This window comes from Platalea leucorodia (assembly GCF_965183815.1).
Source record: "Platalea leucorodia genome assembly, chromosome: 1".
Taxonomy (NCBI): Eukaryota; Metazoa; Chordata; class Aves; order Pelecaniformes; family Threskiornithidae; genus Platalea; species Platalea leucorodia.
In genome coordinates, this window is record NC_138823.1 from 168,793,798 (window position 1) to 168,815,376 (window position 21,579).

Here is a 21,579-nt window from a genome sequence, read left to right on the forward strand (position 1 = left end):
CCGCGGCGCCGCGCAGACCCGCCCGGCGCGGCGGGACTCTCCGGTAAGCGGTGGGGCCGGGGCAGGGACCGGGGCCGGGAGCCGCGTTGGCGCCCAGCGGGGGCGGCGGGGCTGGTCCGGTCCGGTCCCGGTGCTGCCCGCCCGCCCGGTCCCGCCCGTGCCCCGCTCCCCCCGCTCCCCCGCGCTGTGCCCCGCACGCCGCTCCCGCAGCCCCCCGAGCCCCCTCCCGCCCCGGGAGCCCCGGCCCCCCAGCCCGGGACGGGACCCGGGGCTCCGCGCCCGCCCGGCGGCTCCTTGCGGGGCACCGAGTCCCGGCCCGGCCGCGGCCCCGCTTCCGCCCCCCGCCCCCGCCGCTGCCTCCGCGCCCCGCGGCGGGGCCCGGCCGTGGGGCGGGGGGGGTCCGGGGGTCGCAGGCCGTGTCCCGGCCCGGGCGGGGGCCGCGGGGCTCCGTGCCCCCAGCGCTCGCTCCCGGCCCCCCCGGCGCCTGCTGGCACCCCCGGGCCCCTCCTGCCGCCCCGCGCCGGCTCCCGCGCCTCTGCCGGCCGGGGCGTCGCACCTCGGCCCCCTCCCGCCGCCGGCGCCGCGTCCGCGTGCTCCCGGCAGCGTCGCGCGCCGCAGCCGGCTGTCGGGGCGGCGGCTGCCCCGGGACACCGCGGGAGGTGGGAGAGCCGGGGTCGCGCTGCCGCCGCGCCTCAGCCCTTGGCGTCTTTTTATTTTGCAGCGGGTGCCGGAGCGACGCAAGGCAGCTCCATGCCCTTCCCTCCTGGCTCCTGAGCCCGACAGCGACCCTCGGCAGGTGAGAAACGTGGTGTCAGGGGGCCGCCCCGGCGTGCGCCGCCCCGGCGGCCGGCCGGCCGGAGCTGTCCTGCACCCGCCGCACACGGGGCCGGGGGCTGGAGGGCCGAGCGGAGGGAGCGTCCTGAGGCTCAGCCCCGTCCCGGCGCATCCCCGCGAGTGGCCCTGTCTGGCGGCACAGAGCTGCTGCCCGGGGGGTCGCGCCCACCCGGCACGACCGGGAGTGTGCCAGGAGGTGCCGGGAGCCACCTCGTGCGGTGCTGGGTGGCGAGCAGTGCTGCCCGCTTGCGAAACGCTGCTGGCGTTGAGCAACGCTGGGCACAGGTCCAGCCCCGCCGCTCTCCCACTCGCGCGCTGGCGTGGGCTCCCACGGCCCCAGACCGGGGACGGTGCTGCCCTGCGTGAGGTCCCGGGGCAGGGGGGCAGCGGGTCCCGGGGGACACGGCGCCTGTGCCTGCCCCTGGGCCGCTTGGTGCGGGCAGGGATGCGGGCAGAGCCGCTCCCCAGGGCCCTCACACCTCTCCTGCCAGAGGCTCCCGCCAGCTCTGATCTGGTGTCAGGAGACGGGGTTGCTCCGAGCAGGAATCATTGGTAGCTCGGTGGTGGTCCCCAGGGCTGTGGGGAGGGGTCCGTCCCCGGTCCCGCCGGGGGCTCAGCCCCGAGGCGGTGGGGGCTGCCTGGCCCCGCCGTCCTGCCCTTCGGGGTCGCTGCACCGCTTCAAGCGGCTGCCGGGAGCGCGGGATTTGATCGTCCTAACGACCCTCCTGGCACCGGCGCCCGCGGCTCCCTGCGGGCAGCCCTTCCACCCCGGCCCCCTCCTGGGAGCAGGGACAGGGCTGGCCCCGAGCCCGGGCAGGGCCTGCACCGGGTGGGCTCTGCCCCACGCCCCCTCGCTGCTCCCCGGCCCCCGGGCGCTGCCCCGCGCCGCTGTGGGAGGATTCTGGCTGCCCCCTCCCTCGCTGCCCTCCTGCCTGTGCCCGGCGGGTGCGGGTCCTGCCTGGCCACGTGCCCTGCCGAGGAACGCTGCCGTCGGGGTCCGCAGGCGAAGGCGCGCGGTGGGGCCGGCCCTGGGGGGTCCCCGCACCGGTGAGGGGCTGCAGCCTCTCCCTGCCCAGCTTTGCTCCGCGCCGCTGTAGCGATGGCGGTGATGGTGCCGCAGGGTGGGCTCGGTGCTCCCCGGGCGGGCAGGGACCTTGCAGGGGATGGGGGCGGCAGCAGCGTCCTTGGGACGGGATGGGGGACGCTCCTGCCACCCCCGTCCCCTGCAACGTCCCGGGGTGGGATGGGGGTGACCCCACAGCGGTGACCCCCTGCCTGGGGATGCTGGCACAGCTGGCGGAAGGGAGGGGGCCGTGGGAGCCGCCACCTGGCCGGGTCCCCACGCCGAGCTGTGGGGTGGGGGAGTCTGGCCGCGATCCCTGGCACAGCCCCCATAAGCGCAGCCCTGTCATTAGAGGGGACCGGGCAGCCGCAGGGACCGGGCCGGCTGCCTGAGGACGCTGTGCCGGGTCTTGCCAGGGGCGCCGAGGCTGGCCGGGGGGGCGCAGGCTGCCACCAGCTCCTCCCCGCTCTCTGCCCCACGTCTGCATGCCCCACAGCCCTCATCCAGCACGTCCCGGCGCTTGTCCCCTCGCAGGGTGCCGAGCACCGCGCCTGTGCAGGCGAAGCCCCCGGCGCCTGCTCCTGCCTGCACTCCTGGGGCTGCGGGGCTGCGTCCCCGCCATGGCCCCCCGGGCCTGCTGCTCTGCGGGGCAGGAGCGTGGCCTCTCCGTTGGCACTCGCCCGTCCCCGGCTGCTGGCACTCGATGCTGGCTGCCCCCGTGCCCAGCGGGAGCCGCGGCGCAGAGGTGGGGCTGCCCGAGGAGCCGTTCCGGGACTTGGCACCGCTGCTCTGTTTGGATAAAGTGGCCTGGTGCAGGCTTGCCGAAACAAAGACTCTCGCTGCTGCCGCCGCCGCTGCTGATTTTTTTCTTTCGCGCCGGTATAAAAGCTCCCGGCAGCATCCGGCGCTCGGCAGCTCGCGGTGCGGCGGGGCAGAGCGTGGCTGCCCACTGCCCACAGCCCCACTCCGGCCCCGTGGCAGAGGGCAGGGGCTCAGCCCGCGGGAGAGGCAGCCGGAGGGGCTGCGCCGGCCGAGGGCCCCGCCGTACCGAGGGCCCCACTCCGTCTCCTGCTGGGGCACTTCCCGGTCCCAGGGGACGCTCGCCGGCCAGGCAGGCGCCCGGCAGCCTCCGTGGGAAGCCGGCAGCAGCGGGAGCGTGACCGGAGCTGCAGCCTTGCCGGGTCAGCGGGCGATGGGGTGAGTGGGGCAGAACCGCCTGCCTGTGCCAGGGCCGGCGGGGGACAGGGAGCGGCATGGCCAGGCTCACACCTCCCCAGCCTCCAGGCAGCCGCGGGTGGGTGGGCGTATGGCCCCCGGCCCTGCCATGGGTGATGGTGTGGAGGGCTGAACACAGCCCTCCTCACGGCCAGGACCCCAGGGCGGCTGGTGGGGACCAAGGTGTCAGTGCCGGGGCATGTCCTGGGGTGGCACATGGAGCCCGGCACCGCGGCACAGGGGCAGCGGGTCCGCGGGGGAGGCAGCCGTGCCTGCCCCTTCCCAGGGCTGGGCCGGGGACAGCATTGGGGACCACCAGCTGGGGCGGCGGGAGCCTCTCATGGGGGGCCCGGTGCTGCACGGGGGGTCCTGGCCTCTCCAGGGCTGGGCCGAGGGGGCCGTGGTGGTGGGGTGGCGGGGGGCTGGCAGCCACGGTGGGAGGGAGCAGGCTGCCGGGCCGCATCCTGCGGGGTCCGTGGGGCCGCCCCTGCCTGCGGCGGCTGCGCCTGCCCTGCCTGCCGGCCCCCCCGGGGCCGGTCGCCGGGCGCGGCGGTGGCACTGGCGTGGGCGTGGGCGCGGAGCTGTGCAGCACCGTGATTCATCTCCCGGATCCGGCGGTTTCGAGGTCGCGGGGCGGGGGGTGCGCGGGGGCAGGATATTTTTGGTGGCGGCTTCTAAAGTTGCAGTGTCTAGAAAACCTCTGCCGGAATGGGAGCCGTGCCACAGGCAGCGTTGTCCTGGCCCTGCTCCGTCCCGCAGCGTCCGCTGCGGCCGTGGGGGGGTGCGGGCCCCGGGTGGATGCCCGGGAGGCGCTCGGGGCGGCGGGATCTCCTGGGGATCTCCCGGAGCAGCCAGGTGAGCCGGGCAGGGGGGAGTGGGGCGAGCAGGAGCAGCTGGCCCGTGCCGTGCAGACCCCTTCGGCGGCCTCTGGCCCTTGGGCGTGGGGCACGGATGCCGCCCGGGAAGCGAGGGGCTGCTGGGAGCTCTGGGTGGTCTCCTGCCCGCAGGTCCTCGGGGGTGGGCGGGGGAGCTGGGGCACGCTGCCGGGACCCCCCTCGGCACTGCTCTCCGTTTTGGGGCGCAGGGAGCCAGGGCTCATGCCCTGCCTGTGCAGGTGGGAGGCCAGCGCACGGCCACCGCGGGTGCTGGCGGTGCGTGCCGGAGCTGCCCGGTGGCACAGCAGAGCCTGGGCACCGTCGGGGTGCAGGCGCAGCTCTGCCTCGGGGCGCTGCCCGTGGGGGAGCGGGTGCCGGTGCAGCCCTGGGGGCAGTGCCGGGGCTGGGGTGGCTCTGCCGGCACCGGCTCGTGGCTCCTGCGTTTGGGACACAAGCTCCCCGAGGAGCAGCGGGGTGAGTGCGGCTGTGCCAGACCATCCTCTCCCTCCCGCTGGCTGTGCCCGAGGAAGCCGTCCCGGCGGGAGCCCGGGGTCTGGGCAGCCCCTGCCGCGGTGAGGGTCTGTGCAGGCAGTGGGCCTGCGTGGCACGCGGGGACGGGGCTCTGCTCCCCAATGCTGCTGCGGCACGGGCCTGGGGGGGCCGGCCATGGCCCAGGAGCCATGGCGGGTGCTGGCCGTGGCTCCGTGTCCAGGCAGCATCTGTGGGCCGTGCTCCCCACAGTGTGGGTGGTGGGGGGAGCCCATCCTGCCGGGCTGCAGGCAGCGAGTGTCACCCCGTGGCAGCTGAGTGCTGCAGCTCGGTGGCCCGTGCTGGTGTCCCCAGCCCCGGTCGAGGAGCCGGTGCAGCATCGCTGCTGGCAGCGATGGCAGCAGGAGAGCGGGGGGACAGGCCCGGGGGGCACAGAGACCCCGGGGCAGCCGTCGCCATCCCCGGGCTGGGCTGCGGGGCGGGTGGGTTGTGCGGCCAGGGCGCAGCCTCTCCGTGCCGGGCAGGCTGGGGAGAGCGGGGCGCGTCTGCCTGGCGCGATGGGCACAGCCTGACCTGCGCCAGGCTCACCCTGCTGCAGTTTTGCCTGGAAATTGGGTACGAGGCATTCCTGGGAGGTGGCTGCCAGCGGGAAGATGGCAAGGGACGCGGTGTGTTCGCCGTCACCGCGGTGTCAGGCAGGCAGTGCACAGGGCAGGCTGGGGCTGCAGATGTGCCTCTGGTTCCTGACCAGCCGCGGTGCGGTGGTCACCGTCAGCCTCACCCCCGGCTGTGGGTGCAAATGTGCACGGTACACGTGTGTGTATGTGCCGACCCCGCGTCAGGGACCTGCTCCCGGCACTGCTGCTGCCGGCACGTCCCCAGGCTGGGTGACGTGGTGTGACAAGGCACCGTGCTGCCGGCGGTACTGGCACAGGGGAGCGGGCAGCCGGGTTCTGGCTGGCTCCCGCTGCCACGGGGCTGCCCCGCTCCCCGTCCCGTTACCCCTCCTGGGGTTTTGGGTTCGTGCTGTGGATGGGACGCGGCTGCCGCAGCCATGGAAGGGCCGGCAGCGGCATTGCCTCACTTCCCTCCTTGCTCAACCCTCCGCCAGCCCGCGTGGTGCCGGCGGGTGCCAGCAGTGGGGCCGGGCGCGGGAGGGGGCTGGGGGCGCGTGGGCCCCGTGGGGCAGCCCCCACGGCGTGGGGCGTGTGGCCGGGGCCGGGCTCTCTAATCGCCTCAGCGGATCAGGCGGGCAGGCCGGGGCCGGTCCCAGGAATGCGACTCCGGCACCGGTGGGAGCCGCCGAGCCGGCTCGCGCACAGGCGCTGATCGGAGCCAGCCAGTAATTAGCGGTGCGGTGTTGGCAGCCCGTGGCCATATCTGCGGACCTGCCCCGCTTATCCGAGCGGCCTGTTCCCTCGCACAAGGGGCCATTGTGCTGCGCCGCCGGCCCGGGGAGGCCGCACGCGGGGCGCGGCGTGGCACGCGGGGCTGGCGCTGGCGCTGCCATGGGTGCTGCTGCCGCCCCTGCCAGCCCGGCCCTGCGTGGCACAGCCAGAGCACGCGGCCCCGACCCTCCTGCCCCGCGGCTGGGCCCGGAGAGGGCGAGGCGGTGGCACCACAGCCGTGCCGGTGCCCGGAGCCATGTGGTGTCAGCGGCACAGCACTGAGCGCCAACACAAGCAGAACTGCAGTGGGGCAACCCCACGGCCACTGGGCATCTCGGCTCATTGGACCCGGACCCCGCTGCCCCCCATCCCGGGGTGCGGGAACGCCCTGGGGAGCAGGGCCGGCCGCGGGGCAGGTGGGCGCCGACCCAGCGCGGTGCCCGGGGCAGCCGCCGGAGCTCCTGGTGCGGGCTGGCTCGTGGGCTCCTCTCTGCAGGGCTGGCACGAGCTGCTGAGCCGTTCCTGGCCGGCTGCCCAGCCGTGCCTGCCGGGTGACTCAGCCGCCACCACGGAAAGCAGAAGTCACCCCCCCGGGTGCCTGTCACCCTTTCCAGCAGGGTCAGGCCATAGGCTCCCAGGCACCGTGTGTCCCCTGCACAGCCATGCCTGGCACCGCCGGCTTGCCCACCCTGGCACCGTCCTGCCAGGTCCCCGCGGTGGCACTGCCAAAGCCCGGGGCAAGGGGCTGGTGGGGCAGGGTGCCGGGAGCCCCCAGTTTCAGGCAAGGGGCAGGCAGCCAGCTGCCCGCGGGCGCTGCTGGGGCTGGTACCCAGCTCCCCCGCGCCGAGAGCCGGTGAGAGCGCGGCTCGGGGCCGCTTCCCAGCTCGGCGTTCCCCAAGAACAATCCCAAGTGTGTTCCCGGGGCTCTAATCCCTGTGAGTTGTCAGCGGGATTAAACCCAAAAAGCTGCTTAGGGCCAGGAGTGGCAAGCGCCTTCCCGCACCAGAGCCCTGGCACCTGCCGGCCACGGTGGCCCGGCGCCGGCTCCCCCAGGGTGGGTGGGATGGGGGCACCGTCCTGCGGGGAGCTCGGCCCAGGCGTGACACCAGCGGTGCTGGCTGTGCCCGGCTGGTCGCTCGACGCCGCTGACGCTCCCCGTGGGCTCTGTCCCCCGCCTCGATGCCCCGGAGCCCCCCGCTCCCAGCAGCCGCTCCCGCTGGCACCAGGGAGCCCCCGCACCCCGCTTGCTGGTCCCCGTCCTCGGGGCTGGGCGGACGCAGCCACATGGGACCCCTCGAATCACCCAGCAAAGGCAGCTTGGGGGTCCTGGCTCCATTTGGGGGAGGAATGGAGGTGCTGGCTCGTTCCCTGCTTGGTTCCAGCCCTGCTGGGTCAGGCAGGTGCACTGGTGAGACGAGCTGTGCCGGATCAGCTCCCCACTACCCGTGCCACAGTAGGGGGGCTGCAGCCAGCCCCCCTCGGTCACGGCACTATGGGGTGCACGGGTTGGGGGGTCCCCATCCCGAGGGGGGGGAAGTTTCGGCTGCCGGCTGTGGCTTGGCGGGTGCCCCGGGAGAGCGGTGCGGCAGGGCGGTTAATCTGCGCTCGCTCGTTTGGAATGTGGATGTGCTGGCTCCGGCCCCGGATGGGGAGCGGGGATTAGGGAGCAGCCAGAGCTGGGTAGCGCCGAACCAAAGAGAAGGTACGATCCAGCGCTGCGGCCAGGCTCGAGGAGCCGCGGTCTCGGCGTTCGCCGAGACCGCGGCTCCTCGAGCCTGACCGCAGCCACCGTGCTTGCCGCCCCAGGGTGCCTGTTGGGGATGGCGTGGCGGAAGGGGTGCCGGTGATGGTGACGAGGATGGTGATAGTGAGCCACCCATGTGAGACGCAGTCATCCGTCACCACCCTCCTCGGTCCCCACCGTCACGTGGGGCCATCTCCCACGGCAATAAACCCGGCACGCCGGTGCCGGAGGGGTCAGCCTGGTGCCCGGGGAGCTGCCGAGGGGCAAGTGTGGGGCAAAGATGGCTGGTGGGCAGGTGTGGGGGCCGGGAGGGAGGGGTGGGGGGCTCGCAGGGCTGGGGGGGGTGCAGTCACTGCTGGTGCCCCCCGGGGTCTGGCTCCCTGCCTGCACCCCGCGGGGCTGGGCGCACGCCCGGGGTCCCAGCGGGGGGGCTGGGTCCTGTCCCGCTGCCCCGGCTCCGCTCCCCTCCCTTCGTTTGTCTTGGCCCCTGCTCTCCCGCTCCCGCCGGCCGCCAAGACAAACCAGCCCTGAGCCAGCCCCGGGGCCGGCCCTGCCCGCGCCTTCCCCCCGGCCCCCGGGCAGCCGAGGAGGGGCAGACCCCGACCCCCGGCCTGTGGCGCTGCCCTGGGGATGGCGGTGGCAGCCGGTGCCCGGGGAAGGGGGACAGCCGGCAGCCGTGCGTCCCCTCGGGGCATGGCCGCTGCGGGGGGAGCGCCGGCCGTGCCCCTGAGCACCCCTCTCTGCCCCCAGGTTATGCTGCCCCGACGCCGTCCCCTGAGCCCCCGCGAGAAGGAGAAGGGCTAAGCCGGCCGTCCCGGGGCGCCGCGCCAGCGCCATGACCCACTCCCAGGTGTCCTCCGAAATCCACCACATCGTCTCCTCCGCCTTCCAGAGCGTAAGTGCGGCTGCCGGGAGGGTGGTGGGGCTGCACCCCCTGCCGCTGCCTGGCTGGGCGAGGGGTGCCACGGCACGGCCCTCGCACCAGTGGGGCAGGGCTGTGGCACGCTGGCAGAGCCCCGTGGCACCCACCCCGTGGCACGGCCATGGGGCAGGGCTGTGCCCCACAGCAGCCAGCCTGGGGCAGGCCGAGCCGACCGTGCCGGGGCGGTGGGTGCCCTTGAGGCAGGTGCTGCCGGGGCGCATTGGGCCGGGGCTGCCGGCTCTGCCGGTGCCGCTCGCCTGACCCAGCTGTGCAGGGTGCCAGCAGTGCCAGCGCCGCACAGCTGTCGTGTGGGTTCGGGAGCAGAGTTAATGATTAACCCTTTGCGTCGTGCTGTGCGACTGCCCGGTGCCGTTGGGCAAGTCCCCATTGCCGCGCACGTGACCGGGGATGGGACCTGCGGCCCCTTCCTCGCGGCTCCGCCACCCATGGATTTCCTCCTGAGCTCCCGGGTAAGCCGCGGCCCGGGCCACCGGGCTGGCAGGTCCCTCGTCCCCCGGGACCCGGCCGAGGGCACCCGTCCCCCCCTGTCCGGGCGCCGAGGCTGGGCCTGGCGGAGCCGTGGGCATCCCACGGGCGAGGGAGCGTGCAGGGCCGCGGGGCATCGCCCCAGGACGGGGCGCCAGCTCGGGAGCAGCTCGGCCCCGCTCACCGCTGGCTGCGGCACGCGTGGGGACGCGGGCGCTCGGTCCCGCCGGGCCGGGGACGAGGCGGGTTCGGTGAGGGGGTCCTGAGCGTCGCTGTGGGCAGGGTCTGCATGCGGGCACCGGAGGGACCAGGCCACGGGGGAGGCAGGGACGTGCGGCGTGGTCATGCGGGCAGCGGATGGGGAGCCCAGGGCCGTTTTGGGGCTGGCAGGATCCTGGGGCTGGGGCACGGGGGTGCGGAGCGGTCGGGGCACAGAGGTTTGGGGGCTGGCATCGGGCTGCCTTGCCGCGCACCGCTGAGCGTCCAGGGCGCTACCGGGGGTGGAGGATGGAGACCGGCGGGTTTGTGGGGCGCAGCGCTGCGGGGACCGGGCGGGAGGGTCTGGGAGGGCCGTGGGGCGTCGGAAGGGGTCGCTGGGGGCGGTGGAAGGGACGGGGCAGGAGCGGGGGGATGCGGGCAGGGGATGTGGCCTGACGCTGCCGTCGTCACGTGGCGGCCTCGATGCTGCGGGGCGTGGGTGTGATGGGACGGCGTGGGTCCGCCTGTTCCCTGTCACCCCCACCGCGGTACCCCCATCCCGGGGAGGGCCCGGGGGCTTTGGGGTCACCGCGCGGTGGGGACGGGGGCCAGGACGTGCCAGGCTGGGGGCGTGGGGGGAGCTGGCACGCGCTGCGGGGCACTGACGCGGGGCGCCGGGCTGTCCCCGGGGAGGCTGGCACCCCGCCGCCCTGCCCGGGGTGTCCCGGCAGGCAGAGCCCACCACCCCCCGCCCCGGCAGGGGACGGTGCCCGGGGGCCCCCTGTCCCCACCTGGCCCCTGCCGCGTCTGGGCAGCACCGTCCTCCCCGTCCCAGTGCCCCCACGTCCCCCACCCCGGCGCTCTGGGACCTGCCTCGTCCCGGGGGTCGCTGGGGGGGCCGGGGCGGGGGGGGTCGGCAGTGCAGCCCCAGCAGGGGCGGGGGGGCAAAGCTCCCGCCTTACTGGGGCTTTACCGGTAAGGTACGGGGCGGGGGGGAGCTGTGCGTTACCGGGGGGGCGGCTGTGCATTGCCCGGGGGGGTTGGTGCCTTCCCGGAGGGGCCGTGTATTGCCGGGGGTCGGAGCAGGGCCGGGGGGCCATGCATTCCGGGGGGGGTCCGTGCAGTGCCGGGGGTCGGTGGATTCCCGGGGGGACTCGGTGCAGTGCCGGGGGTCCGTGCGTTCCCGGGGCCCGGAGCTCGGCCGGGGGGGTCAGTGCAGTGCCGGGGGGTCGGTGCATTCCGGGGGGGCCGTGTATTGCTGGGGGGTCGGAGCAGGGCCGGGGGGGTCGGTGCATTCCGGGAGGGGGTCGGTGCACTGCCGGGGGTCGGTGGATTCCCGGGGGCCAGAGCTCAGCCGGGGGTCGGTGCATTCGCGGAGGTCGGTGCATTCCGGGGGGGGCCGTGTATTGCTGGGGGGTCGGAGCAGGGCCGGGGGGGTCGGTGCATTCCCGGGGGGCCGGAGCTCGGCCGGGGGGGGTCAGTGCATTCCCGGGGGTCGGTGCCTTCCCGGGGGTCGGTGCCTTCCCGGGGCCCGGAGCTCGGCCGGGGGGGCCGGCGCAGCCCGATGCTGCGGGCGCAGCCGTGCCCTCTGCGGGCCGCTGTCACCTTGAGGCGGGCGCGGGGCGGCTCCGTCAATATTTGGCGAGGCCGGGGAAGGAGCCGCCGCCCCCCGCCCCCCGCCCCCGCCGCCCCCATCCCCGGCCGGGCCGGGCCGCGCCGCCGATAAAGCGCTGCGGGAGCTGCGGCGGGAGCGCGGCTCCGCCATGACTCAGGTAGGACCGGCCGGCGGGGACGCCCCCCCCGCGCCCCCGGCCCCGCACCCCCGGGCCCCGCACCCCCACCCCCTGCACCCCGCACCCCCACCCCCCGCACCCCCCGGCCCCCCCAGCCCTGCACGCCCGTACCCCCCCAGCAGCCCCCCAGCCCAGGGGTCCACCCCTCGCACCCCAGCACCCACAGCTGGGGCCCACCCGCAGCACCGGGGCGGGGGCACGGCACGGGGGCACTGGGGGCGCTGGGTCCGGGCCGGCTGGGGAGCACAGCACCGGGGTGCTGGGGCACGCGCGGCACCTGGGATGGCAGGTTAGGGCTGCACTGGGGAGCAGGGCACTGGGGGTACAGGGGGAGAGCGCGGCACCAGGGCACGGCACTGGGGATGGCAGGTTAGGGCTGCACTGGGGAGCAGGGCACTGGGGATACTGGGGGTACAGGGGGAGAGCGCGGCACCAGGGCACGGCACTGGGGATGGCAGGTTAGGGCTGCACTGGGGAGCAGGGCGCTGGGGATACTGGGGGTACAGGGGGAGAGCGCGGCACCAGGGCACAGCACTGGGGATGCCAGGTTAGGGCTGCACTGGGGAGCAGGGCGCTGGGGATACTGGGGGTACAGGGGGAGAGCGCGGCACCAGGGCACAGCACTGGGGATGCCAGGTTAGGGCTGCACTGGGGAGCAGGGCGCTGGGGATACTGGGGGTACAGGGGGAGAGCGCGGCACCAGGGCACGGCACTGGGGATGCCAGGTTAGGGCTGCACTGGGGAGCAGGGCGCTGGGGATACTGGGGGTACAGGGGGAGAGCGCGGCACCAGGGCACAGCACTGGGGATGGCAGGTTAGGGCTGCACTGGGGAGCAGGGCGCTGGGGATACTGGGGGTACAGGGGGAGAGCGCGGCACCAGGGCACGGCACTGGGGATGGCAGGTTAGGGCTGCACTGGGGAGCAGGGCACTGGGGATACTGGGGGTACAGGGGGAGAGCGCGGCACCAGGGCACAGCACTGGGGATGCCAGGTTAGGGCTGCACTGGGGAGCAGGGCGCTGGGGATACTGGGGGTACAGGGGGAGAGCGCGGCACCAGGGCACAGCACTGGGGATGCCAGGTTAGGGCTGCACTGGGGAGCAGGGCGCTGGGGATACTGGGGGTACAGGGGGAGAGCGCGGCACCAGGGCACGGCACTGGGGATGCCAGGTTAGGGCTGCACTGGGGAGCAGGGCGCTGGGGATACTGGGGGTACAGGGGGAGAGCGCGGCACCAGGGCACAGCACTGGGGATGCCAGGTTAGGGCTGCACTGGGGAGCAGGGCGCTGGGGATACTGGGGGTACAGGGGGAGAGCGCGGCACCAGGGCACGGCACTGGGGATGGCAGGTTAGGGCTGCACTGGGGAGCAGGGCACTGGGGATACTGGGGGTACAGGGGGAGAGCGCGGCACCAGGGCACGGCACTGGGGATGGCAGGTTAGGGCTGCACTGGGGAGCAGGGCACTGGGGATACTGGGGGTACAGGGGGAGAGCGCGGCACCAGGGCACGGCACTGGGGATGGCAGGTTAGGGCTGCACTGGGGAGCAGGGCGCTGGGGATACTGGGGGTACAGGGGGAGAGCGCGGCACCAGGGCACAGCACTGGGGATGCCAGGTTAGGGCTTCACTGGGGAGCAGGGCACTGGGGATACTGGGGGTATGGGGGGAGAGCGCGGCACCAGGGCACGGCACGGGGGATGCCGGGTCGGGCTGCACTGGGGAGCAGGGCACTGGGGTGCTGGGGGGCGTGCGGCACTGGAGCGCAGCGCCCAGGCTGGGGGCGCGGCGTGCGCTGGATGCAAATGGCGCGGCGGGCACCCGGCCCAGGGGTGCAGCCGGGGTGCACAGCCCACAGTGCACCGAGGGGCGCGTCCCTTGGGTGCGGGGCCTTTGGGGACACCGGAGAGCCGCCGTCTGGGGTGCCCGCCACGCAGGGCTGCGTGACTGGGGCGCGCTGGGGGCCGCCGGCAGTGCCCAGCGCCCGCTCAGCCCCGCTGCCGGCCCGCAGCCCGAGCAGGAAGCGCTGGGCGCTGGCTCGCCCGCGTTCGGGGAGGAGGAGGAGGAGAAGGACCTGAACAAGGCGCTGGGCGTGGAGCGCTTCGAGGAGATCCTGTGCGACGCGCACCCCCGCAACGCGGAGGAGGCCGGGCGCAGCTATGGCGAGGAGGACTTTGAGTGTGAGTGGGGCCTGGGGGGCAGCGGGTGGGCAGGCAGCGGGCAGGCAGCGGGCAGGCAAGGTGCCAACCCTACCCTGTCCTCTGCAGACCACCGCCAGTCGTCCCACCACATCCACCACCCGCTCTCCACGCACCTTCCCCCTGACACCCGCCGCAAGAAGGGGGTGCCAAAAAAGGGCAAAAAGAAGCACCGCCGCGCCTCAGTCCCCGGCGAGACCCCCACCATCGAGGAGGCCGAAGAGGATGAGGACGAGGCATGTGATACTGAGACGGAGCGGCTGGCGGAGGAGCTCCCGCAGCCCGGCCCGCCCGAGGCGGTGCAGGTGAGGGCAGGGCTGGGTGCGGGGGCAATGCTGTGCCCACCCCGCTCCGGGGGCTCTCGGGGCGGGTGGCTGGGCACGGCCGGGGCAGCGGGAGCTGGAGAGGAGCCGGAGCCCATGGCGCCTGCGGTCGGGGGACACGGGTCCACAGCAGCCGCTTCCTCCCATGCCCTGTCTCAGTTCTTCCTGCAGGAGGATGAGGTGACCGAGCGCCGGGCAGAGGAGCCGACAGCCCCCATGGCGCTGCCCAGCTCCCCGCCGGAGCCCTGTGGGCAAACCCGGGCAGGCAGGTGAGCAGGGGCCGGGCAGCACCGGGGCTCGCCTGGGGTTTGGACGGGGCTGGGACTCTTGGGGGCAGGCAGCCCCCTCCGGCTGCCCCACGGCAGGGCTGGGGGGCAGAGCGGGGGCTCGGCTCTGAGGTGGGCGCCTGCCTCGCAGCCCCGATGTGGAGGAGGGAGGTGCAGCGGAGGGAGCGGCCGCCGCCGAGGCTGGCTCCCCCGGTCGCCCCGGTCCCAAGTCGCAGCCGGGGCACCGCAGCTACAACCTGCACGAGCGGCGGCGGATCGGCAGCATGACGGGCGTGGAGCAAGCCCAGTACCAGAAGATGCCGACAGACGAGTCGGAGGCCCAGACGCTGGCCTCAGCTGACCTGGACTACATGAAAAGTGAGTGGGGGGCACCCTGCGCCCCGGGGGCTGCAGTGGCAGCGTGCCATCGGCACAGTAGGAGCCGAGGTGTGTGCCGGGGTGAGCGGGGCTGGGGCCGGTGGTTCCAGCAGTGCCAGGCTGCCCCGTGGCTGCAGCAGAGCCAGGCTGGGCGCAAGCTCTGGCCCTGCTCCAGGCGCTGGGTATGGCCACAGGGGACCCCTTCCCGGGGTGCTGGGGATGGGCCAGGTCTGTGTCTGCGTGGAGCGCGGCCAGGAGCCGGTGCCTGGGGCGGCTGGAGCCGGAGGCGGTGGTGGTGCCTCCCCCGGGTGCTCGCCAGCCCCTGGCGATTTGCAGCTCGGGGACTCCCAGGGCGGCGGGTGACGCTTCTGCCTCAGAGCTCCCCAGGGAGCGCTGCCCGCAGCAGCGTCCGCGTGCTGACGGGCACAGGCAGCCCTTGGTGCGGGAGGCACGGGTGACCCCAGTGTGAGGAGCCACCTCGGCTCCTGCTCGTCACCACCAGCCCTGGCGCTGGAGAAGCAGCCCAAGGTGCCGCAGCACTCGCCAGCACGCAGACCGCGTCCCCGCTCCCCCGCCGAGTGCCGCCCTGCCGTGCTCACGGACCCCGGGGCTGTGATGGTCCTCCCCTGGCCCCAGCTCGGGTCCCTCTGCTCGGAGCTGCCCCGGGCAGGCTGCCAGCCCACAGCTCCCCTGGGCTGCCCGGGGCCAGGGCTCAGCGGCCCCCCCGGGCCGGGGCTCAGGACGCGGGGCTGTGAGCTCTGCAGGTCACCCGCCCGCTGCCATCGCAGTCCTCCCCGTCTCCGGCAGGTCACCGCTTCGAGGACGTGCCGGGAGTGCGCCGGCACCTCGTCCGGAAGAGCGCCAAGGCGCAGGTGGTCCACGTCAGCAAGGACCACAAGGAGCCCAGCACGCGACACCGCAAGCAGGACCGGCAGCCCCACGAGGTGCGGGGTCCCGGGGCGCGGGCAGGGCTGGGGTCCCGGGTGCGGCGGAGGAGCCGGAGTGCGGAGCAGGAGCGGGGGAGTGGCTGGGTGGGCGCGTCTCACCCGGGGTGCTGCAGAGGGGGGCTGTCTGCCCGTGGCCCCGTCGCCGCGGGGGTCCCTGCCGTCCCGGCGCTGAGCTGGCTGTGCCGGCAGGTGTTCGTGGAGCTGAACGAGCTGGTGGTGGACAAGAACCAGGAGCTGCAGTGGAAGGAGACGGCGCGCTGGATCAAGTTTGAGGAGGACGTGGAGGAGGAGACGGACCGCTGGGGCAAGCCCCATGTGGCCTCCCTGTCCTTCCGCAGCCTCCTGGAGCTGCGCAAGACCCTGTCCCACGGTAGGGAGGCAGCGCCGGCCCCACGGGGCCCGGGCGGGGAGGGGTCCCTGGCCCCGCTTGCCTCAGCCCCCCCTCCCTCACCCAGGGGCTGTGCTCCTCGACCTGGACCAGAAGACGCTGCCGGGAGTGGCTCACCAGGTGGTGGAGCAGATGGTCATCACCGACCAGATCCGGGCCGAGGACCGCGCCAACGTGCTGCGGGCGCTGCTGCTCAAGCACAGGTGAGCGCGGGGGGGCAGCGACCCGCAGCCCCCCCTCCGCCGGGCGCCGGGCTCCGCTCCCCACGGCCGTGGGGACAACTCCAGGCTGCTGGCTGCTCTCCCACCGGGCCACCGCCGACAGCCCTGGCTTTGTCCCGCAGCCACCCAAGCGACGAGAAGGACTTCTCCTTTCCCCGAAACATCTCAGCCGGCAGCCTGGGCTCCCTGCTCGTGCACCACCACAGCACCAACCACGTGGCCGAGGGCAGCGAGCCGGCCGTCACCGAGCCCCTCATTGCCGGCCACGCCGTGGAGCACGACACGCGGGTTGATGTGGAGCGGGAGGTGAGCCCGGCTCCCGCAGCTGCGCCGCACCGTCCCCGGCCCTCTGCCCGTGCCTTCCTCCCGGGCTCCTCATCCTCGGGAGGGGCCCTGACCCCAGCGCCGCTGTGTGCTCTGTCCCCGCAGAGGGAGGTCCTCACCCCCACGCCCCCGGCCGGCATCACTCGCTCCAAGTCCAAGCACGAGCTGAAGCTGCTGGAGAAGATCCCGGACAACGCCGAGGCCACGGTGGTGCTTGTGGGTACGGAGGGGTGGCGGGGGCTGGGTGGGGGGGGGTTGGGGACCGCATGCCAGGCTCCCGCAGAGACCCCCTGCGCCCCACGGTGAGCCAGTGAGCCTCGCGGTGACCCCCGCTGTCCCCCAGGCTGCGTGGAGTTCCTGGACCAGCCCACCATGGCCTTCGTGCGGCTGCAGGAGGCGGTGGAGCTGGACTCGGTGCTGGAGGTGCCCGTCCCCGTGCGGTTCCTCTTCGTGCTGCTGGGGCCCAGCAGCACCCACATGGACTACCACGAGATCGGGCGCTCCATCTCCACCCTCATGTCCGACAAGGTGAGCGCCGCGTCTCTGCCGGGGCCGCGCCGCCACGGCCGGGCTCAGGGCCCCGCGGTGCCCCCGGACGGGCGCTCTGACCCCGCCGTCACCCCGCCAGCAATTCCACGAGGCCGCGTACCTGGCCGACGACCGCCACGACCTCCTCAACGCCATCAACGAGTTCCTGGACTGCAGCGTGGTGCTGCCGCCCTCCGAGGTGCAGGGCGAGGAGCTGCTGCGCAGCGTCGCCCACTTCCAGCGCGAGATGCTGAAGAAGAGGGAGGAGCAGGAGCGGCGGCTGCTGCTGGAGCCCAAGTCCCCGGAGGAGAAAGGTGCTGGCGGGGCTGGGAGCAGGGCAGGGTCGGGGGGGGGGGGAACCCGGCTGGCAGGGTCTCACCGTCCGTCCGTCTGTCTCTCTGTCTTTTCGCGGGGCGCAGCGCTGCTAAAGCTGAAGGTGGTGGAGGGCGAGGGCGAGGAGGATGACGACCCCCTGCGGCGCACGGGCCGGCCCTTTGGGGGGCTGATCCGGGACGTGCGGCGGCGGTACCCCAAGTACCTGAGTGACTTCAGGGATGCGCTGAACCCCCAGTGCATCGCGGCCGTCATCTTCATCTACTTTGCCGCGCTGTCGCCGGCCATCACCTTCGGAGGGCTGTTGGGTGAGTGCTGGGGGGCACGGCACTGCATGGGGGGCCGGAGCGGGGCACTGCACGGGGCACTGCAGGCGTGGGTGCTGCGTGCCGCCCCGTGCATGCGCTGCAGGAGGGAGCAGGTAGGAGAGGATCTGCCATCAGCTGTGACGCCGGGGATGAAGGCTGGCGGGTGTGCCTGAGCCTGTCCTGCCCGCAGGGGAGAAGACACAGGACCTGATCGGGGTGTCTGAGCTGATCATCTCCACGTCGCTGCAGGGCGTGCTTTTCTGCCTGCTGGGCGCCCAGCCCCTGCTTGTCATCGGCTTCTCGGGGCCCCTGCTCGTCTTCGAGGAGGCTTTCTTCACGGTGAGGGCAGGGCGAGCCTCTGTGGGCAGGAGCAGGGCGGGGGGACCTGCCTGGGTGCTGTGGGGCAGACGTCCCCCCCGGCCCCACTGCTCCCTGCCCCGCTGCCCGGGGCTCTGCCGCAGCCCTGCAGCCATCCCTCCTGCTGACACTGCCTGTCCCTCTCCCTGTCCGTCCGTCCGCATGGCACTGGCAGTTCTGCACGTCCAACGAGCTGGAGTACCTGGTGGGGCGCGTCTGGATCGGCTTCTGGCTCATCCTCATCGTGCTGGTCATGGTGGCCTTCGAGGGCAGCTTCCTGGTGCGCTTTGTCTCCCGCTTCACCCAGGAGATCTTCGCCTTCCTCATCTCCCTCATCTTCATCTACGAGACCTTCTCCAAGCTGGCCAAGGTGAGCGGGTGGGGCTGGGGTCGGGGAGCCTGCGGGGCGGGGACAGGCAGGACCGGCCTGAGCGTCGTGCTGCCGCAGATCTTCCAGGAGCACCCCCTGCACGGCTGCCTGCGGGCGAACGGCACGGGCGCAGAGGCAGAGGCGTGGAGCAACACCAGCATGGCCCCGGCCAACGGCACGGCCGGCCGCGCCGCAGCCAAGGTGACGGGGCAGCCCAACACGGCGCTGCTCTCACTGGTGCTCATGGCTGGCACCTTCTTCATCGCCTTCTTCCTGCGCAAGTTCAAGAACAGCCGGTTCTTCCCCGGACGGGTGCGTGGGGCAGGCGGGACGGCGGCACGGGCGCTGCGTGGGGCCCTGGGGTGAGCCCAGCTTTGGGGGGCAGGGCTGGGCTGGGGGGGCCGGGCGGTGGGGCTAGGGCAGGGCTGACGCTGCTCTTCCTTCAGATCCGGCGGCTCATTGGGGACTTCGGGGTGCCCATTGCCATCCTGGTGATGGTGCTGGTGGACTACAGCATCCAGGACACCTACACACAGGTCAGCACCCAACCGCCCCCCCGGGTGGGACCCCCCACCCCACACCGTCCTGTGGGGCCCCGGTCCTGCTCTCCTGCCGCCGTCCCGGCTGCAGGTCGGCTGCTGCCAGCACGTGCAGCACCGTCTGTCCCTGCCGCGGCTGCCGCGGTGCTCGGCCGCCTCTGGCTCCCAGCCTTTCCTCTCCCCGCTTTGCCGGGAGCCCTTGGCATCCGGCTGCGGCAGGTCCTGGTGCCTCCATGGCTCACTCCCAGCCCGTGGCACCCCTCGCTCTGGGGGAGCTGCGTGCCGGGGGCAGAGCCAGCGCCCCCACCCCGGCGTTTCTTGCCTCCCCCCCGCAGAAGCTGAGCGTGCCCAGCGGGTTCTCGGTGACGGCCCCGGACAAACGGGGCTGGGTGATCAACCCCCTGGGCGAGAAGAGCGACTTCCCCGTCTGGATGATGGTGGCTTGCGGCCTCCCCGCCATCCTCGTCTTCATCCTCATCTTCATGGAGACGCAGATCACCACGTGAGCGCAGCGGGGCAGGGCTGGGGGCCCGGCAGGGCCATGTGGGGCAGGAGTGGGGCAGGGTGTGCCATGCCAAGCTGTGCCATGCCAAGCTGTGCCGTACCATGCCGTGCAATGCTGAGCTGTGCCGTGCTGAGCTGCGCCAAGCTGTGCAGTGCCGCGCTGTGCCAGGCCAAGCTATGCTATGCCGTGCTGAGCTGTGCCATGCTGAACTGTGCCGGGCCGTGCCAAGCCCTGTCAAGCCACGCCAACAGTCTGCCCTTGTGCCCAGGCTGATCATCAGCAAGAAGGAGCGGATGCTGCAGAAGGGCTCTGGGTTCCACCTTGACCTCCTGCTCATTGTGGCCATGGGCGGCTTCTTCGCGCTCTTTGGGCTGCCGTGGCTCGCCGCGGCCACGGTGCGCTCCGTCACGCATGCCAACGCCCTCACCGTCATGAGCAAGGCTGTGGCGCCCGGGGACAAGCCCAAGATCCAGGAGGTGAAGGAGCAGCGGGTCACTGGGCTGCTGGTGGCTGTGCTCGTCGGTAGGTCCAGCCTGCCCGCTGTGGGGCCCCGGCCGGCCCCGCTCCATCCCGCATGGCTGCCGGGGCCGGGCAGCCGTGGGGAGCTGCGGCGGGGCAGGGAGCAGCGGTGGGGGGAGCAGCTGGGCCCACAGGAGCTTGGGGTGCCCCAAGCCCTGGCCAAGTTGGCGTGGCCATCCTGTCCCACGTGGACACCGGTGCCGCAGGGCCCTCCCCAGGCGCGGGGGGTGAGTGGGCAGGGAGGCATGGGGCTGGGGGCTGCCCCCTCCCCGGGCACCGCGGCTGACCCTGCTCTGGCCCAGGCCTGTCCATCGTCATCGGGAAACTGCTGCGGCAGATCCCGCTGGCCGTGCTCTTCGGGATCTTCCTCTACATGGGCGTCACCTCCCTCAACGGCATCCAGTTCTACGAGCGCCTGCAGCTGCTGCTGATGCCCCCCAAGCACCACCCTGACGTCACCTACGTCAAAAAGGTGAAGGGGGGGTCCCGGGGGGGAGGGTGGGACCCTCGTCTGGGGCAGCAGCCAGCCTGGGGCACCCTCGGGCTTCAGGCACCGGGGCGTCCGCGGGCCAGCCTCTGGCAGAGCCCCGCTTAGGGGGTCGGAGGGCCAGGGCAGTTCCTCTGGGGAGGCCGTGGGGAGCCGTGCCCTGGCTGGGGGGTCCCGCTGGGGGCAGGCGGTGCCTGGGGTCGGGGGGATGCGGGGCTCCAGCACGCACGTGCCCCCCGCCCTGACGCCCGGCGCTGCGCAGGTGCGGACGCTGCGCATGCACCTCTTCACCGGGCTGCAGCTGGCGTGCCTGGCCGTGCTCTGGGCCGTCATGTCCACGGTGGCCTCCCTGGCCTTCCCCTTCATCCTCATCCTCACGGTGCCACTCCGCATGTGCCTGCTCAGCCGCATCTTCACCGACCGGGAGATGAAGTGTGTAAGTACCTGCTCGGTGCGCCGCGTCCCTTGTGCCCACGGGCGCTCGGGCCGTGGCGGCCGGACCCACGTGGGTGGGTGGGCGCTGAGGGAGCTGCCCGCTCAGCCGCCGTCTCCCCGCAGCTGGACGCAGACGAGGCCGAGCCCATCTTTGACGAGCGGGAAGGTGTGGACGAGTACAACGAAATGCCGATGCCGGTGTGAGCGCGCGCCGGCCGGCGAGCTGCCCGCAGCCGCAGGGCCGGGCACGGCCAGGCCCCCGCGCTGCCGCCCTGCGCGGGGACGGGGGCAGCGGCTGCGCAGCCGTGCCCAGCCCGGGACGGGCGCCCCGCGCTCCCCGTGCCTTCGGGGGGCACCTGCCAAAGAGAGGCCGGCCCGCGGCCTCGCCCCGCCGGGGACCCCCACCCCCCTCCCGGGCCGGGCCTCCGGCCCCCCTCGGGCACCTCCTGACCGCGCCGCGGGGCAGAGCCCCCGGTCACCCCCCAGCAGAGCTGCAGGTCCTGGCCCTGCCCCAGCCCCTCCGCAGCCCCCAGCCGGGCCCTGGGCTCCCACCAGACAATCGGGCGTTTCCAAAATCCCACCGTGTTTTATTTAACAGAGTAATTTAAATGGCAATAAACAGCGTTATACCGAGCGTGCCAGGCTGAGGGGTGCCCAGGGGGCTGAGGCTGGAGGGGGGGAGTGCCCTGCACCCCTGCCCGCGCCACAGCCGCCGGCAGCAGCACCCCGTGCACCGCGGCCGGGCTGGCCCCGCTGCCACCGAGGGTCCCCGCGGGGCAGCCGGGCGGGGGCGCGGGGGTCGCCTTGTGCCAACGCCGGCCGGGCAGGGGCCGTGCGCCGGCTGCTGCCTTGTACCAATAAACAGAACGGACTTTGCACACTTTTCACCAGTTTTATTGTAAAGTTAACCCCCGCTGCCCAAGCACCCCCCTCCTCCCGGCTCGGGGAGCAGCCCCCTGTGCAAACAGCCGTGGCCCTGCCCGCTGCGGGGTCTGCCGCAGTGACCCCGCGGGTGGGGGCCAGGCCCAGCCCCCCGCCCAGCAGCGGTGTTGGGGGCACAGGGACCCCCCCCAGTGCTGCTGGAGGCCAGGCCAGGCCCCCCTGCAGCAACCCCTGCAGACAGGGCTGGGGGCGAGGGGCCGGGGGGCG

At 73.8% G+C, this 21,579-nt stretch overlaps 1 protein-coding gene across 4 annotated transcripts; it reads left to right on the forward strand.

Moving 5' to 3' along the window:
• The first annotated feature begins 1 nt into the window (after position 1).
• Positions 2–21,288, forward strand: SLC4A2 (solute carrier family 4 member 2). Of its 4 annotated transcripts, none has more exons than XM_082319969.1 (24): positions 2–43; positions 722–796; positions 8,359–8,503; positions 13,016–13,184; positions 13,272–13,507; positions 13,685–13,794; positions 13,943–14,169; positions 14,977–15,113; positions 15,306–15,486; positions 15,572–15,707; positions 15,848–16,031; positions 16,155–16,269; positions 16,393–16,577; positions 16,678–16,891; positions 16,997–17,218; positions 17,468–17,557; positions 17,751–17,945; positions 18,024–18,307; positions 18,392–18,481; positions 18,820–18,986; positions 19,258–19,511; positions 19,811–19,980; positions 20,258–20,431; positions 20,554–21,288. In XM_082319969.1, the coding sequence occupies exons 3-24, from the start codon at positions 8,444–8,446 to the stop codon at positions 20,632–20,634; spliced, it is 3,681 nt and encodes a 1,226-aa protein (XP_082176095.1). In that variant the 5' UTR covers positions 2–43; positions 722–796; positions 8,359–8,443; the 3' UTR covers positions 20,635–21,288. The 4 variants fall into 4 exon arrangements, with proteins under 4 accessions (XP_082176095.1, XP_082176096.1, XP_082176094.1 ...); XM_082319970.1 differs by having other exon boundaries at positions 13,697–13,794; positions 17,409–17,557; positions 18,024–18,257; positions 20,554–21,285; XM_082319968.1 differs by having other exon boundaries at positions 17,409–17,557; positions 18,024–18,257; positions 20,554–21,283.
• Positions 21,289–21,579: the final 291 nt, after the last annotated feature.

Bases quoted from the DNA above. Each gene is read 5' to 3' on its own strand.
- SLC4A2 (XM_082319968.1), top strand. From the start codon at position 8,444: ATGACCCACTCCCAGGTGTCCTCCGAAATCCACCACATCGTCTCCTCC. The intron at 13,795-13,942 runs GTGAGCAGGGGC...CCTGCCTCGCAG, and splicing joins GGGCAAACCCGGGCAGGCAG to CCCCGATGTGGAGGAGGGAG. The intron at 15,708-15,847 runs GTGAGCGCGGGG...TTTGTCCCGCAG, and splicing joins GCGCTGCTGCTCAAGCACAG to CCACCCAAGCGACGAGAAGG.